The sequence below is a fragment of the Tyto alba genome, unplaced genomic scaffold (assembly GCF_018691265.1).
Source record: "Tyto alba isolate M040663 unplaced genomic scaffold, T.alba_DEE_v4.0 Super-Scaffold_17, whole genome shotgun sequence".
In the NCBI taxonomy this organism is placed as follows: Eukaryota; Metazoa; Chordata; class Aves; order Strigiformes; family Tytonidae; genus Tyto; species Tyto alba.
In genome coordinates, this window is record NW_024881279.1 from 6,227,566 (window position 1) to 6,246,285 (window position 18,720).

General features: G+C 39.2%; 1 protein-coding gene across 2 annotated transcripts in view; it reads left to right on the forward strand.

The window, feature by feature from the left end:
• The window catches only part of SPOCK1 (SPARC (osteonectin), cwcv and kazal like domains proteoglycan 1), a 322,834-nt gene extending 305,897 nt beyond the window's left edge, over positions 1-16,937 (forward strand). For both annotated transcript variants that reach the window (XM_033006056.2, XM_033006057.2), the window contains 4 exons: positions 4,807-5,028; positions 5,629-5,691; positions 10,881-11,018; positions 12,027-16,937. In XM_033006056.2, the coding sequence (XP_032861947.1) occupies positions 4,807-5,028; positions 5,629-5,691; positions 10,881-11,018; positions 12,027-12,217 (614 nt within the window). In that variant the 3' untranslated portion in view covers positions 12,218-16,937. The remainder of the gene's footprint in view (positions 1-4,806; positions 5,029-5,628; positions 5,692-10,880; positions 11,019-12,026) is intronic.
• Positions 16,938-18,720: the final 1,783 nt, after the last annotated feature.

Below are 18,720 nucleotides of genomic sequence, written 5' to 3' on the forward strand. Positions count from 1 at the left end.
TTGGCACATTTTCTTATTTTCTTATATGTCAGTTAAAAAAAAAAAAAAAAAAAAAAAAGAAAAGAAAAAAACTTTATGAGTTAAGATGCCTAAAACATTTTTGAATGCCACAAAACCTGGGCTTGCTTTTCTTTTTAAGAGTTTGCAACAGTATTCATGAATTAAGCTGCATGTGCCAAATTCTACAACTTCAATTCTCTCTGGTAGCACTGAAAATACAGAGAGTAAGGATTGCAGTATTTGGCTTCCCCTAACTTCAACTTCAAACATTTGTAAAAATGCAAGACATCTTAAACAGGGCTCAGAATTCAAAGCAAAGTTCACATACCCAAGCTGGAAAAAAAAAGAATTTGTGTGAATCCTGGCAAACAGAACACATGCAGCTGTGGAAATACACTCTGTTGTACACACTGCCTTTTTTTTATTGCTCTGCATGCATTGCCTTCCTCACCAGGCTGATTACTTCATTCAACTGAACTGGTTTGGTTATACCTGTAAAGTCTTAAAAGGCATGCACATTCTCAAAGTAATCCATTTTGGATATGTCCCTGTGGCAGTAAAAGGAACAGGTGGTGGTTTGCAATGACTACGATGCCTCGGACACATCAGCTGTCTGGAGAAGGTGTTCCAGCAGAGATTTCTCTATGCTACATTAAATTTTCAAAATGTTATTGTGAGTGTAAATAAGCTTTTTGAGTGTATTAAGTTCACCCCCAGGTGAAGAAAAAGTACCTTTTTTTTAAAAAACTTTCTTGAAAGCAATAGGATGATGGCAAGTCATTGTGTTCGAAATCTGAAACCCTCATTCAATAAGCTATCTGCCAGATACCAGCAAAGCACCATAGACCAGGAACTTTGTCTTCTGCAGGCTTTGTACAATTGAAATCTCCTCAATAAATAATATAAGCAACTCAGGGACTTGCTTTGACACAAGGAAATAATAAAACTAATTAGGTAGTAAGATCAGATTCAAATTGCTCCTGAGCCTGTTGATAATTCATAACATTCCCATACTATATCTAGAGTGGTCTCTTTGGCTGGAGTGGGAGTTGTTTTTCTTTTACTTGAGATCTATGCAATATAAAGGATTTTTTCTGGGGAACATTTCTTCTCCTCTTTCCTTTATTTTAAGTGATGGGGGAAATTAGGTTAATTATTCCCCTGTTAATTTAATTGTAGTGTACTTTAATAAAATAAAATTGGCTCATTTAAGTCAACTCTTGAAGGGGGAAAATAATTTTATGTGCCAGAAGGTGTGTTTATTTTAATTAGTATTTTCAGTTAAATACTTTTTTTTAATTTAATTCCATTTTAATTCAGAGGAGGTGGAGCGTTTTATGTATTAATGGAATATAAGACTTTTACATGTAGGTCACCAGTTTGAGTTCCTTCCAGATCTGTAGTGAATTAAAGTTGCTAGGATGCTGAACAGCTGTCAGTTAGAATGAGAAACATGATGGTCTCAATCATTGTCCTTGTGAGCAGGTGTCCAAATGAGAGTGACCACCACTACAACTGCCATTAATTAGCATCTGTGTTGGCAGCCTCTGCCAAGGAGCCAAGAGCAAGAGGGATATGAAGCCTGCACCATTCTCTTGCTTCACCTCATAAGCACCGCCGTGCTGAGCTGATGCACAGAAAGATGCAAAAAAGTTCTCACTGAAGTTACTGTTATTCCAGATCTGCTGTGCTAGAAGTCCAGCCTGTTAACCAAGCACTTAATTCCTTACAGAATTACAGTATGTGGTTTAATTCTCCAGCATGTTGCATCATATTTATAAGCAAGTATATCAAACGACTCCAAAAAGGAGTTAAGTCATTCAACATCACTTGGCATCACCAAGTTGATGGGAGCACAGTGACCTCCCAGTGAAGGTAAGTGAGTTCCAAGAACCATTTTCCATCAGCTGCCCTGGTTACACAGTAAGTCAGAGCCCATGTTGCATACTCAGGGCACACTTTGCTTTCATTCCTGTTGCTGGGTACTGAGAGCATCAAGGATTGTTAGTTTTGGACTGCAGATTCAATGTTGAAAAAGGTGATTTATGGGCAGTAGCTTTTACCAGGAGACAATACGAAGCAAAAGTAGGTACTGTTATTCAACTTCAGCCACATATTGAGGGACAATTAAAGAATTAAACTCTTCACTGATAACAGCCATCTAGCTGAGGGCTTTCCATCACACCTACCACTGTAATATTTAAAGACTTCCAGTCCACAGTGACTAATAATTCAGCACTGCTTAATAATACAGCCTCTTAATAAACCTAATCTGGAACTCTGCTCACAACAGTGAAAGCTCCCTTGTTATAAGACATTACAATCAAAAACACTTCAACTAATGTAATTAAATTTCTTTGTAAGTGAACTTTCATGATTGTATCTCACATCCAAGCCCTGATGGTATGTCACAGAGTAGCCTCGTATTTATATCAGTCACTATCTTGTGATCTGCTCAGACACATCAGTACTGAGGGCACGCAGCTGTTGTATCCTTGAATGGATGTTGTATACACAGATAAAGACTTCCCAGCAGGGAGGAAAACAAGACCCAGAAATAATCCACAGACACTGTCAGGGACAAGTTCATGCCAGGATCTCCTCCTCTCTGTACTGAGCCTTGACAGCTTAGCAACGCATAGGACTGAGCAAGAGGTACCATAATCAACTGGTTGTACAACAGACCTTGTTGTACAACCTTAGCAGCAGCAAGTGCCACAACAGGGTGTAAAGACTATCGCCAGAGAATGGATATGTGCAGAAAAACAGCAGCCAGCAGAACCTGGCTGTTTTTCCCCTGGTAGCTGTTAAAACTAGGACAGCTGGAGCACATGCTGATCGCAGCTTCACCAGGCAACTGAATGATCCACCCCTGCCTGTTTGGCTACTTTTAAACTGCTCTGTGGTGGGGAATCAGGCACAGCATACACCCACCCAAAGCAGGACTACGTGCCCTGCTCCTCAATGCCTTGTAAAAGCAAAGTCAAGGATTCTTAATCTTTTCACTCAACAAGACATTGCACAGTGACCAAATCCTGCCTGCCTTCTTCATATTCATAAAATAATCGAAGTCAGTAGTCCTAATTGCTTCAGCAAGGCAAGCAGGCTTCCCCCCTACATCTATTCACATGGCCTTGTTCTTTTTCACTGTGCTCAGACTCAATTAGATAATGTTAGAGGAGATAACAGCACAAAAATGTGATGAAATGTTCAGCATGATTTCTCTCTTCCCTGCCTGAGCTGCCTCTAGCCCTGGGGAAATGGTGTTACCTTCTTGCCTTCTTAGAGAAACATGTATTATGAATGACATAAACCTTCCCATTAGTTAACCCTTCTGATTGTTCCTCCATGTCACTGACAACCTTCAGCTGCAGTTGCATACAAAAAGCACAGCTTCGAGCATAAAGCACTGACCTCCTTTGGATTAAACCTTAAAATAGCAGGTAGGCTGCAGAGCTTGGACAAACTGTCAGCGTGATTCCAGCACCACTTTAGGTTGCACTTTAACAAAGCAGCACCCTGAAATGAGACTTGACACATACAGCAAATAAAGCTAAGCTTGACCTCTTTCACTGAAATATGCAGCAAAAGGAAAAACTCATCAGGCTTCTCCATGTGGCCTGTAGCAGAATGGCTAGTGCACAGACAGATTATTGCACACATGAACCAGCATGAGGAGCCCGGAGTGCCTGGTTCAGGTACCCTCTGTGCCTGTAAATCCCCAGCCAGTGTGTGCATGTTTCAGAGCCTTGTTGAAACCAGTATCCTTATTATCATATTTATTAACTCTGCATTACAAATACACTTCCTTACATCGTAGATAACTTGGAAATTAGTCCATGTTTGTACCAAGCACTGGAAGTGACAGTATGGATTTATAATGCCCTGTCTTGTTTGTGAAAGAAGGCAATGCCGCTGCTTTTGTGAAGACTGCAGAATACTGGAACATATATCTTATATACATTGTGGATATCTATATGCATGACTTGATCTTTCTGTGATAACCACTGCTGCTGCTGCAGTCTTTTAAGGATCTGTGCTATTAAAATGAATGATGACAATGGTTTCCAAAGAGCAGAATCATGTATTGCTGCACAATTCTGGAGAGCACAAGAAGGAATGGTACTGGGCGGGCACACAGGAGCATGCGCAGATCTGGAGCTCCCAGCTGAAGCTGTGCTGTTCTTCAGAGCGGTGCAAGCAAGAGAGATGCTTAGTCCCGTCTCTCCCCTTGCCTCCCTCAGGCAGCTTGCAATCCAGATCAAAGCATTTTGTTGTCCACCACAGGAGGCAGGGCTTTGAAGAGTGAAGAGCTAGGATGAGAGGTGGAAGGTGAGAGCACACTAAGAAATAATTTGATCAAGGAAGTAGAAACAGGTCTGGGAAAACAGGATTTAAATCACATTCAGACTCCATCTAGTTTGAAAATTGGATGGAAGCTGCCTTTTCTCATCACATTTCAGTTTCTTGGAACAAAGCCAACCCACTTGGGCTGAGGACAGTAAAAAAAAATGTGATAATTTTTTGAGTAGAAATAACTTTGCATTACAGTAATCAGCTATGAATCTCAGTCCTTCCCACCCCACAGCTCCTAAAGAGTGTGAGTAGTGTTCTAGTCTGTAGCTGTGCTTGGGGTTTAAGCTTTACACAGTCAGTTCAGTCTTAGAATTTTGTTCTGCTTTGGGCAAGTCAGGTTGATGTTCAGAGTCCAGCCAAAAAACCTTACCAAGGCTTCATCTTAGCAGTAATTCCTGTACAATGAGCGTGCTGGGGTTCAGCTGGGCATATTTGTCTATCTTGTTACAGGATTTGACACCAGCATACTACCAATCTGTAAGGATTCCTTAGGCTGGATGTTCAACAAACTTGACATGAACTATGACCTGCTGCTGGATCCCTCAGAGATCAGTGCCATTTATCTGGATAAGTATGAGCCATGCGTCAAGCCTCTCTTCAACTCTTGTGATTCCTTCAAAGACGGAAAGCTTTCGAACAATGAGTGGTGCTACTGCTTCCAGAAGCCAGGCGGTGAGTTGTGCAATTTGTCGTACAAAGTTGTTTGGGTCTCCCTGTGTTTCAGGTTTGATTGACCTGTGTATAGTGATAGTTTGATAATTGGCAGACAGCTGTGTTAAAAAGCTCTTTTCTCCAGCACTGGTGTGAAAGGGCATTGTGTAGCAGTGTTTAATGTCACAGATGAACTACATTAATATCCTTTGATCATGAAAACAAAAAAAGTAGTATGTTCCAGTGCACACAGTCTAGAAATAGGCTCTGTTGCTGATAGAAAGCTCAAGAAGTTACTCTTTTATTAATGTAGAAATTAGTCAATTAGCAAATCATAAATTAGAGAGCTGGCATTATGTCAGTTTGGTGAAAAAAGAGGAAAAATGGTTTAACAATGAAAATGGCCCCCAAACACTATTCTCAACTACAGTGTGTTGCTTCTTTTTTTCTTTAATTAGTGGAGCTAATGACATAAATTTGTTCTGCAGTACAGTACCAGCATATGGGCTTCTTTCGTTCCCAGGTGTATAGTAGTCTACATTTCATGTCAGTAGTGAAGCCAGTCATTACAGAGTTTGTCCCGTACCATCTGGAAACTGATTCTCATACATTATATCTTAGGTCTTCCCTGCCAGAATGAAATGAATAGAATTCAAAAGCTAAGTAGAGGGAAGAGTCTGTTGGGTAAGTTCGATTACTTGTTATTCATTTACTCAACTAATTAAAGCTTCTGTGATTATTGTAACTTTATATGCAGTAATGGTTTTTCAATTAGAGACTAATGTTTTGAGTCAGGAATATGCACAACAGAGCGTAGGCCTGACACTATGAAATTAAACAAATAATGAGATAGCAACATACAGAACAGGTGTCAGTGTGGCAACAGGTTCAGAACTAATTTACAGCTCTCCAGAAATGCAAAGCTTTGTCTGCACAGAGATTGATACTGCCTTCACCACCTTTTAGGTCAGAATAAATACAGAGGCTGCTTGATATTTAAGCCTCCCATTTAAAGGTTACTGAAGGTGTCACAGTGCAGGGCCAGTGGGTTCATGTCTTCTTCCAGTTATGGTTCAATTAATATATTCCTTGGGGTTCAGGTTTGCCTAAACATCCTTAAAAATATTTCAGTATATTCCATGTATCTGAAAACAGAAATTCATATAATCTCATTTTGGGCAGCCCTGCAGGATGCTCCATGCTGTAAGATGTGATGATGCCGGCCCCTCTCTCCATTGACTGTTGGGAGCCTGAACTGATTCCTAACTTACAGTGCTCTGATGGATATCTAAAATTAGGTGCCTCATATGGCATTTTCTCATTTAATTGCTAAAAATTCAAGTTGTTGAACTGAGTAAATTTAAAGTAACTAATTCCATACCCTAAAATCACAAAGTGTTATGTAGCCCAGTGTTTATGTGGTGGTATTTTATTGAAACTGCTGTCCTAGCTCATTTGTGTACATAGAGCCAAATCACGAGGCCTACTTGTACGGATTAAAGTCTCTGTTTGCAGAAAGCACTGCATTTCACCCTTAAAGTCAGGCTTACCTCAGACCCAGGCTGTCAGGCCCATCATCAAGAACCCGTGTCAGGTTCTCCCATCATCACTAGCTGCACCACAGAACATGCATGTCAGCTCTGCTGCAATGCTTCTCAGGTTGCTCTCAGACTTTAGTTTGATGTTTCTAGCTACTCATCAGCAGACCCTACAAACAGAGCTTCTGCAAAGCTCATCTTAGCCAAACCCTGCCATTCCCAGGTACCAGTACCATTTGGATTCAGGGTTCAGGTACCTTATGAAGAATCCCAACATGGATTCATTGGTTTAAAATAAGAATAAATATTCCCAAAGGCCACAGGGACTGTGGTTTAGTTCCATCATCCTTTCATAGCAGATTCACATAAAGATTAAGATACTTCAGAGCTACAACTCCTGCTGTTCATAGCTGTGGGAGTGAAGGGAGGATTGATCACTCAGTTGTATATGTGCCTCATTCAATAACTATTTTGCATTTGTGTTCAAATGCATGTTGTGGCAGAGGAAGTCATGGTGTTCCCTGTCTCAAGGGTGTCATGATTTTCAAAGCCACCTAAAAGAACAAGAAGCCCAGTTCCTGATAGCTTTGGCTACCCCATATTTATTCTATGTTTTGCTGTTATTTGCTATATGCAATAAATGTCATCTGTGTTGAAACATAAGTGGTTTGTTCCGGTGTGCAGGGAAAAATGATGGCTATATTGCAGGTAGTACAACATGCAGGCAGTTGTAGCACATCACTGGGATCTGATCACAATAGCAGGAGTAAAATGACAAAGTAAAAGCAGTAAGAATGGTCCCTTACCGCAAATAACTTCTAGTCAACTGTATTAAAAAAAAAAATGAAGGATGAAAGTGGCTAAACTCAACAAATCAAGAAGTGTCAGGCATAGGTTGTTCCACAAGCTAGAAAATTATAATATAGAGAGGAACTTTTTGCTTCACCTACCTTGAAAGTCTGCCTACATAATGGCACCAGTCTGTGAGATTTTAATCTGATCTCATAGCTATTTATACAACAGAAAACATTGTCTTTTCTCTTCACTGACTGAAAAATCATGCAAATGGAAACCAAAACATACACGTGACAAAAAACACGCTTGTAGCAACAATAAAGATTGAAAAGAGAGATGAATATTTTCAGAGAAACTAACCCTTAATTACTCTCTTTCCTTCTCTCTCCCTGACATATAGAGCAAAGCCTTTACAGTCTGGGCAGTGCGCATGAAGAAGAATTCTGTTAACTTGCATCCATTGATGAAAAATGATGACTTTTGATATTTTGTTCTCTATTTTTCAAAACACATGACATTTGCAACAAAGTACTTCAAAGCCATTGCCATTAGATATGTTGCATTTGGAGGCTTTCAAATAGAGTCTAGCATCAGGGGACTGAATTAAAAGTAAACAGCACTATACATCTTTTCCTGCCAGGTTTATCTAGAGTACAATTAACTGCAGAGAGTGTACTTTTAGACCATACAACTGTGCAGCCTGATAATGCTTCTCCCACATCACTAAGGTAATAAATTTATGCGCCCGTCACTGTTTTCTTCTGTATCAGCCCTGTGAATTCAACTAACGTAATAGCTAATACAGGGAGCTAGCACCTAATTCTGTAGGTTTTTACCTGTGTGCTTCACTATCTTTAGCATACAATTATTCTTCCTATGTCCTCTGAGGAAAAGGAGTATTATAAAGATAAGGAAATGATAAAAAAAAAAAGAGAGCTATAGGTCTGGATCCATAAAGAGGATATAGATTCATCAGATCTGTTCAAGTTTGTGTGGACTAATTTAATACTTCATGGGACAAAGAGGGATGAGGGAAGCAGGATTAAGTAGCCTGAGGCAGTTCAGTGGGGAGTGACTAACGTTTTATAGTGCTTAATAGTAAAGCCAGTCCACTAGCAATCCTCTCCCCTCTTGTGCAAGAACCTCTAGAGATGAAATGTGAACTCCTTTCTCCTTCTAAACCCTGCAGATGTTCTCTGATGCCAAACCAAATTATGGGGTGAAATGTTGCCACTAAATGGGGCTGTCTGAATGCCATGCTCCAGAATAGCAGAGCTTGTAGCCAGAGCTTATTTCTAATGAACACAGGGACTGATCTGTGTAGGATTATAGGACGAATCATCACAGTGTACACTTGTTCCCAGCAACTCTCTGTCCTCACCAGATTACCACCTGCACCTGGCACATTGGAGAGGACATGCTGTAATCTTCCCTCTGATGGTTGGCAAATACTGTAACATTAGTATGCACAGCTAAATATTTAAAGCTCCAGTGTTATATACAAATTGGCACAAATATCCCATGCAGAAGGAAAAGTACCTTCTACTCTTCGCTGTGACCCAAAGTGTGATTCCTTTCCACACACAGTTATGTTGGCAGCGAGCCTGGACCATAATTTATTTTTAAATCTATGGCTTTTATAGGCAGTGTGAAACATTTTAATACCTTACAAGAAACACAGTGAAACTATGCAAAAAGTCCTGTTTCAAAGAATAGAAAGGTCGTGTTGCCCAAGGGAAATGTCATGTTGCCCAAGGAAAAGAGAAAGCATGAGACAGTTTAAAATGCAGAGGCCATTCTCAGCTCACCTTGCAATAGCACTGAGGTTCTCCTTTTGATTATTTCCTGGAGCCAGATGCTCATCTGATATAACAGGGGAGCTCCAGTGACACGGGTACAGCTATGCTGATTTGTATCAGCTCAAAATCAGCACCTGAGAACTTTTCCCAAGGTTGTATATAGTCTGATAAACACCTGGAATGCTTAACAGATAGAGGACATGAGCATAAATATGAAAAAAAAAGCCTTTCTAAATCAATATTGAAATAAAGGATTGAATGGTGAGCATTAACTTACAAAAACCTGCAAAGACAAATACTTATACAAGGTTATTAGAACCTTTTTTTTATAAATAGTGAAAATTAGTCTTTGGCAGTCATCAGTATGGTTACACTTGTACATGAATACAATGGTGGTAACTATAAGTGAACCTGCTATAAGGTCATGCTTTGAAGTTATTGAAAATACTTTCGCTAATGGATGTGAAGTGGTCTCCAAAACTGATCCGATATACAAAGATTTCTGCAGATGTTCAAAGGTTTCTGTTCTCGTCTTTCAGACCTACATTAGCAACACTCAAATGTTAGACAAGATCTGCAGTGTGACAAGTTTGAAATGCAAGGATTCACTTTATATAGACATGTGTGTATGAGACTGACTGACTTCCACTTTTACATCTTTTATATAGGAAATTTCCTGACATTTGAGAATCACCTTCTCACTCATTTTTTCTGTGAGAAATGTACTGGAAATAGCCCCTTTGACACATGAACTGTCTGAAGAGATGCTGTACACATTGAACTAGTTAAAAAAATTACTGTGTGACCAGTAAATCACTGGTATCTTTGACAAAGAATAAAAATGCTTTCTCAAAAATCATTTGACACAAGAAATTTGGGGGCAAGGGTGGATCTCTGCCATGTTTCAAATTGAAGCGATTGGCAAAGAAGGGAAAATGACTGTACTGACCTCCCCTGGGAATAAAACTAACTCATCTCAAAGGACAAGAGGGATTTTCATACTGAAGTACATTTGCTATATCTGCTGAAAATGGTGGGAACAATAAAACAGGTTTCTCCTGAGAGCTTCCCTGTCTGCAGAAGCCAGAATGAACCACACTCTACAAGGCTGAACTATATTGGTTTTATTGTGAGACAAATCTCAGGCTTCAAATCCAACGACTTACTCACTTCAGATCCTGTTTTCCCTCTCTGTATCCCTTATGCATTACTTTTTCTTTTATACATGGGAATGCGCAGTAAGTTGGAAGTTGAGCTTCAGATTACTGTGAATAGCAAGCAGATGGCAGATACCTTCTAGGGATAATTACAGTGTTGTGGCAAGACTTATATGATAAACACTGAAGGAGTGCAAATGGAAGGGAAATGCAGAATTAATGAAGTTGGGGTAATAATCCAGTTGGGAAGAAAAGTTTAAAACCAGGAGTTAAATCTGAAAGGGGCTCTATGGGAATATTAATCGTTCAGGGACAGACTGAACCTATCTCTAGTACCGTCTGTCATCACCCTCTGTGTGCTATATATGCACAAATATTTATGTGCTGTGCAGTGACCAGGGTGCCTGAAAATAGTCAATCATATATAATTTCTGCTCCCTTTTAGGCACCAGATAATCACATGTATTTTCTTCCCAACATTGTAAAGATCTTCATGTAAATAAGTGACAAATTCATAATACTCCTTATACCTGCTTGTTTCTACAGAGGCTTGAATTACTGATTACACCTTATATTTTATTCAGGTGCTTTCATCCCTCGGTGCAATGAAGAAGGTTATTACAAAGCCACTCAGTGTCATGGCAGCACAGGGCAGTGCTGGTGTGTTGATAAGTACGGGAATGAGATAGCTGGCTCAAGAAAGCAAGGGACAGTAAGTTGTGGTGAGTAATGATGTGCTTTCCTCAGACAAGAAAGGAATTAACACAGTTGTAAGCCCTGCCATTGCTGTGCGATGGAGTACGATAACAAAAGTGACAACAGGGAAGCATGAATACCAGTGTTCAAAGTCCTCCTGTATTCTCATATTCAGACTACAAATAGGGTCCTTATATATATATTGGTCCTTTGAACTGGGAGAGTGCAGCAGAAGCTAACAATCAATAACCACTGATAAGAATATATTTTTGGTAGCAGCCCGGTAAATGTATTAACTGATATAAAAATTAAGGCTATGGGATTTCTATGTGTAGTTATTAAAGATATTGTTCCGTATACTCTGGAATACACATTTACTGAGACTTCATGAATAATGTCTTTCCAGATAAAAAGAAGGGCTAAATATGTAAAATTTTATAAATTAACAACCGAGCCAAATAAAATTGCTGACAGGACAATATTATGTAGATATGTGAAATCACCAATTAGCTGTTATACCTAGGCAAGCAAGATTTCAGCTATATTCCTTCAGAGGGTTTCAGTGATGGTTGTGGATGCAGCTGTATTCTTTGAGAAGGAAGAGAAAAAGTAGAGACCTAGAAGGTCTGAGATGCCCAGAATAGCTACATTTGCAGAGCATGGTTTATGTACTCAAAATCAATTTGTGGAATATTTTTAGCCTGGTTTACAGAGTTGTGATGGGATGGATGTATTTACCAATGAGAAATGGTTTTCTGGCCTGCATATATGTGAACTGAGACTCTCCAGATGAGTCTCTAGGAGGAGGATGATGCATAGGTTTTTATGCAAGTAAATTTTTCAGAATCAACTGATATATATTTATCCCAGTTCTGGATGAAAAAACAAAATTTAGAGGTTGTTTCATGAATAGCTGAACCAAGGAATTTAGAAAGTAACATTGCAGATGACAGTGGCTTGAATGACAATGGTAGTGATGAACAAGGGATTTGGTGCCATGTGAGGGAATGACCTTTCCTGCTCACCTGTTTCAGAAGAAGAGCAAGAAACCTCAGGGGATTTTGGCAGTGGTGGATCTGTTGTATTGTTGGATGATTTGGAAGAGGAACCTGAAGCAGCAAAAAAAGATAAAGACGGGAAACTGAAGATTCATGTAAGAGCAGCTAATGAAGATGATGAAGATGAAGATGATGATAAGGATGATGAAATTGGTTATATATGGTAGTGCCCATCGTAATGAGGACTCACATTTTGCACAATATTTCAAGTCACATCATATCTCTGCAATTGTATCTGAGAGTACCTGGCACAAATATTCCCTCTCTCCACTGAGTTTAATTTTGTAGTCTATTTAATTTGGAAGACAACTTTTTTTTTTTCCAGCAAGGACTGTTTGGAATATAACTTTTGTTCAGTTGGTTTGGGGGATTTTTGTTTTATCCACAGGGGCAATGAGTTTTGTTTCAAAAACATTTCATGTCTTAATCCTCACTTGCACATCTTATGAAATATATCCTGTGAAAGAAGAATCACAGAAGGGGTTCAACAAACCAATAGGGCTTAGAAGCCCTTCTCATGTTAGAGAATTTGTGTCATAAGTTGTTACCTGGATCATATCAGAAACAGTTATTTTTCTTTCATGAAGAAGGAAAAGTAGGTGCCTCATTTTCTAGTCCATATTTGTTATGTTCCAGTAAAGAGTAAGTCCTTTGGATAACAACTTCTGGCTGCCCAGTGTTTGGGGTTTAATCCAGAGAGAAACCCACTGGTAGGACTTTCTCTTCCTTACATTCTCTGCTAATGGGTCCACACTGATGGCAAAACTCCCACAAGAGAATAGATCAGCTCACTGACACAGTTTATTTGGTTAAGGAACATGGCCTTGATCTTAAGAGATGCTGAGAACCTGTAGCTATGATGGACCAAGCCCTACAGGCAGGGAACAGAGTCCATCTGCCTTTCAAAGTGTTTAAGGAAAGAGTGTTTTGTGAATTTGTAGCATCATAACCCCCTCCGTAACTGTTCCCCAGCTTCTGTCTGAACTCATTTGCACCAAGAGTTGCACTAACATCATGTAGGCAGCCTCTGCTTCCTGCTCACACACGATGGATCTGCCTGTTCTTACTCTTAGCAATCCCTCATTCCAAGGTTATAAAGCTGTCAAAGACACTAACCATCAAAAATAATAAGCTGTCATTTCTTTAATTTAAATAGTTAATATTTATTTGGCCTGTTTAAAAAAGCAACTTTAGGTGGTCATGTTTCAAAAGCATAACCCCTTTGCTCAGTGTGACAAGCTGCACACTCATAATACACATACATAAAAGAGAATAGTATTAAAATACAATCTGTGATTCCCTCAGCATCTCCATATATTCATAGCTCTTCAACTGTATCACAGCATGTTTATATTAAATTATTTGCTGTGTCCTTTCCCATAGCAGTTCTCTGATGCAGTAATGTACTGTGGTGACCTTTTATTATTTTTGCTGGGTTTAGAAACATTAAGAGGTATCTTAGCCCACTCTTGCATTAGGATACAAATATAAGTATTTTTTCAGTGCCTGTGATTTGCCTGTAAGTTATTTTGCAGAATGAAAAATGTGCTTATAACACAGAAAAATAATTAGATTGAATTTTTTTTCCCTCTATGTTAGTGTTCGCTATAGAGGTGGACACATATGGAGTCAAAATATGGCTGGTTACGTATTCACTCAAAAGCAGGAAAATACCATGCTGGGTGACAGAAGTCAGTTTTTTAGGAACACTGGCCTGAGGACTGGGGTCCTCAGTGCTTTCCAGAGTCAATGCCCACTGCAGAGTCTGGCAGCCTCTCTCCTTCTGTGTGTAGGACCGCTGCTTTCAGACATGATCAGAAGAGCAATACAGAAGAGGATCTCCTTTCAGACACCATGTGGTGTAGGGGCTCAGTTGTTTTCTCCTCTTTCATTTCCTATTTAGCTAGATTAATGACCTGAGAACAAAGAGCATGCCTGCATAATTGTTATTAATGCAGAAGGATGTGTAAAATTATGAGGAATTTGTTGTGTGTTGTTTCACGCCCCCACATCCTCCCAAAAATCTGCCATCACAGTCGTTTGCAAAAGGCCTGCAATCTGCCCTGCCTCAAATCCCTTTGGTTTTCCTATAGCTTTTGAAAATTTATTTTAAAATCATTGTCCATGAGCTGCACAGCACACACGCACACTTTTTCTATTTGCTTTTCCTAGAAAATTATGCTGACTTGCAAGAGGAACAGATACAACCAGCATTTCTGTTTCCCTAAATAGTATGATTCTGTGAGAAGCAATTGCACACCATCAATAGCTTGCTTCTCAAACATCGTGGCTGGTTTCCTTATGGTATTTTATTAATTAAACCCTTACTCTCTGGGTCTAGCTCTGCTGCCCTGTGCAGGACTTGCCTGAGGCACAGAGTTGCCCTTTCACTCTGACATAAAACTGAGGACCACAATCAGCAGAGTTACACTTATCCTCCTGACTGGACTCATTCTCTACACACAACTAGTTTTTTCTGCAATCCCGTGACCCTTTGCACTGGCCTATCCTGGAACTATGACGTACTTCAAAGGCCACAGAGTCCATCCCTTCCCCTGCCCAGCACCTCACCAGGTTAAAGCCTGCCTAACCAAGCCCTTGCAGGCAGCTCCAGGGTCCAAGGCTGCAGCCCTTCTGTGTCATATGCAAACATGCAAGGTGGTTAAATAAAAGCTGTTAAATAAGACTTTAAAAGTGAACGTGGACGTCCTTCAGTTTACATGAGCAGACATCCCACCACCATCCATTTCTCAACACCATTGAGCCTCTCCTAGCTGTAATCTCTCACATACAACTATTCCAAATCAGAGCTGGCAGGCATTATATATTTCTTTCAAACTATAAAACAATTACAGTCTCTCAGAATCACCAACTCAAACACGCTGTGGGTCCCAGTCAAACGGCTCTGTGCCCAGCACAGCAAGGTAAGAGGGCAGATGTCTTGGCTGGTTTACCTGTCTCTGGTAGCACCTTTCCCTTCACACAGAAACAAAAAACAAAACAAAACAAAACACACTTACAGACGTTTTAAGCCCACTGGCCTGGATTCAGGAAGACTCCATCCAGGTGATCGTTCAGTCGCCTGCTTCAGATGTGCAAAGATTCTTCTGAATCAGGGCCAGCATTGGAAAATTGCCACTTTATTGACTACTTCAGTTGGGTACGGCTACAAGAGAGTTTAAAGAGAGTGGTGTGGAATCACAAGGTGTCACAGCTGAATCAGGAACAGGACAGATGGGCTGTCATGCTTGGAAGGGCAGCTCAGCCTATGGATTGCTTTAAGAGCAAATTCCCAAATATTACAAAGCTATTTAGCAAAGCCCTTTTGTGAGCTACTGGTTTCCTCCAGTGCCTGGGGGATTTGCAGCCTATATATACATTTGTATATATATGTGTGTGTCTATATACATTTATACACATATATGTGCGTGCATATGTGTGTGTGTCCAATTTGGGAAGATGCATTAAGAAAATGTTTTATTTCTTTAAAATAAACCAGTGATTCTACCAAGAACCAGTGCTCTTCCAGATCAAGTCCCATTCTTCATGCTTTGAAAAGTATCTAATTTGATTCCAACTTTTAATTCCTTTCTTTTTCTTTTCTTTTTTTTTATTTTTTTTATTTTTTGCAAAGGAGGACTTCCCATCTGCATCAAGTCATTGACCTTCCAAACATTTTCTCATTGTAAAAAATAGAATCAGAGTTGTCCCATTCTTTTAGAGACACCAATTTTTAATCTCCTTTTCATATTAGAGATGGTGATGTTGAAATACTGTTAGGTATTACTTTATGTTTCAAGGTGTCCTTTTAACTACTGTGGTTAAATCAAAATCTTTTTGAGTTCAGATTTCAGCACAGTTGGGTTTTTTGGGTCATTACTGGCCTTTGCTGTGAACACAAAGAATCCTTTTCCTTTTCTTTGCCTTTTTTTAAGCTATTCTGTTCTATTATTTTAAACCATTTGAAATGTTTATTTAATATTTATTCTACAGTTTATATTGAAAATGTAAAGTTTATATTTAAAACAACACTTTGTTAGTGAATGCTTCTCTTTGCCTCTCCAGCCTAGTCTGTTAGTCTCAGTGTACATTTCTGGCATGGGAATATTTTGATATTAGAAGTTTTGTAGCATTTTTCCCCTCAAGCAGCCAATGACATAGATCTAAGGTCACCACTTGATACAGACCAACAGATCACTCAAGCTTAGCTTTCTACATTTGTTGGCTTTTATTGCAGTCCCTTCTGTATGCCATTCAAGTTCGTTTAATACATAGACTGCTTTGTACAGTTACTATACATCAAAAAGCCCTTTCTACAGTAGGTGGGTTTGGTCTTTTTATACTTTTCTCAATGCTGTTGATGTCCGTTACTGTTAACCGTGTAGATCTGTAAGGAGAAATCCAAATATTACGTGTTTCAGTTTGATGTCCCTACTGTAGATGGATGTAGACTACCATAGTAAGTAGAATTGCATAGTAAATTCTGAGTGCTTTTTCCATAAGGAGTTAAGTGGAATGTGAGCATTTTGCTATCTTTGGTTAACTGTAAATGCTTAACTGTAGTCTGAAATAGTTGCATTTTTGTCTGTCTCAATAAATTTTAATTTGTCTGTGACTCCTTATTGCCTGTCCTGAATTTTATTAAACTTTGGAGATCAAAAATACTGCAGTACCTTGAGTCAGCAGTTAATCATGCATGGAAATGTATGGTCTTTTATATTTGGGTTATACCTTATACCTCTGTTCAATGTCAGCTGTAATATGTGAAGCTAATGTAAGGTCTCTAGAAAGCTGTATTTCAAAAGCAGAAATGAAACCAAACAGAAAGTAATAACTGTGCCAAAAATCAGAACTTTTAAAATTACATTAAAATTGATCTTTAAGGAACTAACGGATGGGGGCAGCTTTCCATTTTATTTCTTCTTCAGTTTGCAAATGATGTTTTTCTGTGTGTTCTGAAGGTATCCAGGGCAATTATATAAACACAAACATGTTCTACAGTGCCCATGATCTACACTACAAATTAAGACAAAATAATACTGAATACAACTGGGGAGGAAGCCACCCTCACTTAGAAATACCTGGGTTTGTGTCTCTTTTATTAAATTAGAGATCTTCTTTAGTAATATTAACTAATTTAAACAGCAAACATTATTACAGTGCTAATCAGAATTAAAAATATTATTCCATCACCTTTCCTCTGTATGTGCAATATTAAAGTACCACATGAAAGCATGAAATATATTTTCAAACATTTGTGCAATTATAATCTCATCATTTATAACTTGTCTGTCCATGTACCATTGGCTGAGTTCTGTCATCTAGGGTCAGAACCTGCCTTACATTTCTGTTAAATTGACTGCATTTGTTAGTTTATTTTTACTTTGGGTACAACACATTATTTTCAGTATGTTGCCTTACCTGATTGTGAGAACAAATGGGTTTTCCCTTTCCAAAACCACTCTGAGACTCTTCGAAGTGTTTGATCTGTCATATTTAAGTGCTCCAGCTGTGCCAGATGTCAGAGACCTGGAAGGCAAGCAAAGAAAATCTGAAGCTTAAGAGTGTGCGAGTTGCAAATGAGATTTCAGTTGTGGGGAAGGGCTAATGATTTATTTGGGGTTTTTTTATATTACTTCTAGATTCAAAATTGAAAGTGTCTTGCAAGCTTTGTTTTGTATTACATGTGCATAGCTATGCACACACACACCCCTCTTTTCTATACGCAGATGTACATATATATGCACTCATCATGTGTGTGTGTGTATATACATCCAGTATTTATGTGTATATATACACATACTGGTATGATCACTTGACCTGAGAAGTGTTGATCAAGGCCAAAAAGTGCCAGAGTATTTTAGGGGAGCACAGGACAGCTCACGGTGTGCATGGGGACTTAACCCCCAGTTACCCAGCTGGCAGCATCTCTGCCATCTCTGAGGAGCTGCTGTGAAGAAAACTGGCAGGTCCCTCCCATTACCACCTTCCTGCTTCAGTCACTGCTGCCTTTAGACTCTCCTGGGTTTGGGATATCCACTTCTGGGAACTCCTTCCTTGACTCACATAAGATTGAGTTGGTGTTTTATCACCTATAGTTTGCTAATCTCTTGTAACAACTTGCACCAGGCTAAATGCTGTGAATTGGTACACTGGTTTCATACATTAAAACACAGTAGATTATTCTGCCCCACCTGTCATGTTCTGATAAGTTGCATTTATTTATATTTAGCTTTTCCATTATTCTGTCCTGATTGGATGAGGATCTTGGATTAATTTTTATGAACTGTCTACCAAGGGATACAACCTTTACTTTCCTGGTCATAAGCAGGAGTGTCTGCAGCTGAAATGTTGCTCCAGCAATGGCAAAAGGTCAGTTTGGGCTTAAGATAAAACAGGGATGGCTCTTACCTGGAGGACTGGGAGATATATGCACCCAAACATTATACTTGTCATCCTCAGTAAAATCTGCAAGACCAGGCAGTACCACACTGGTGGGGGGCGAATACCTCTGCATGGAAAGGGGCACACTTGATAAAGTTACAAGATTAACCATTCACAAAGAAATAGCCTTGTTTTCCCCTGTTTTCCAATATATAAATATTTTCCTTATTTTACTGATATTATTTTGCGAAAGACCATACTGTTCTTGTTTTGTTGTGTGAAACCT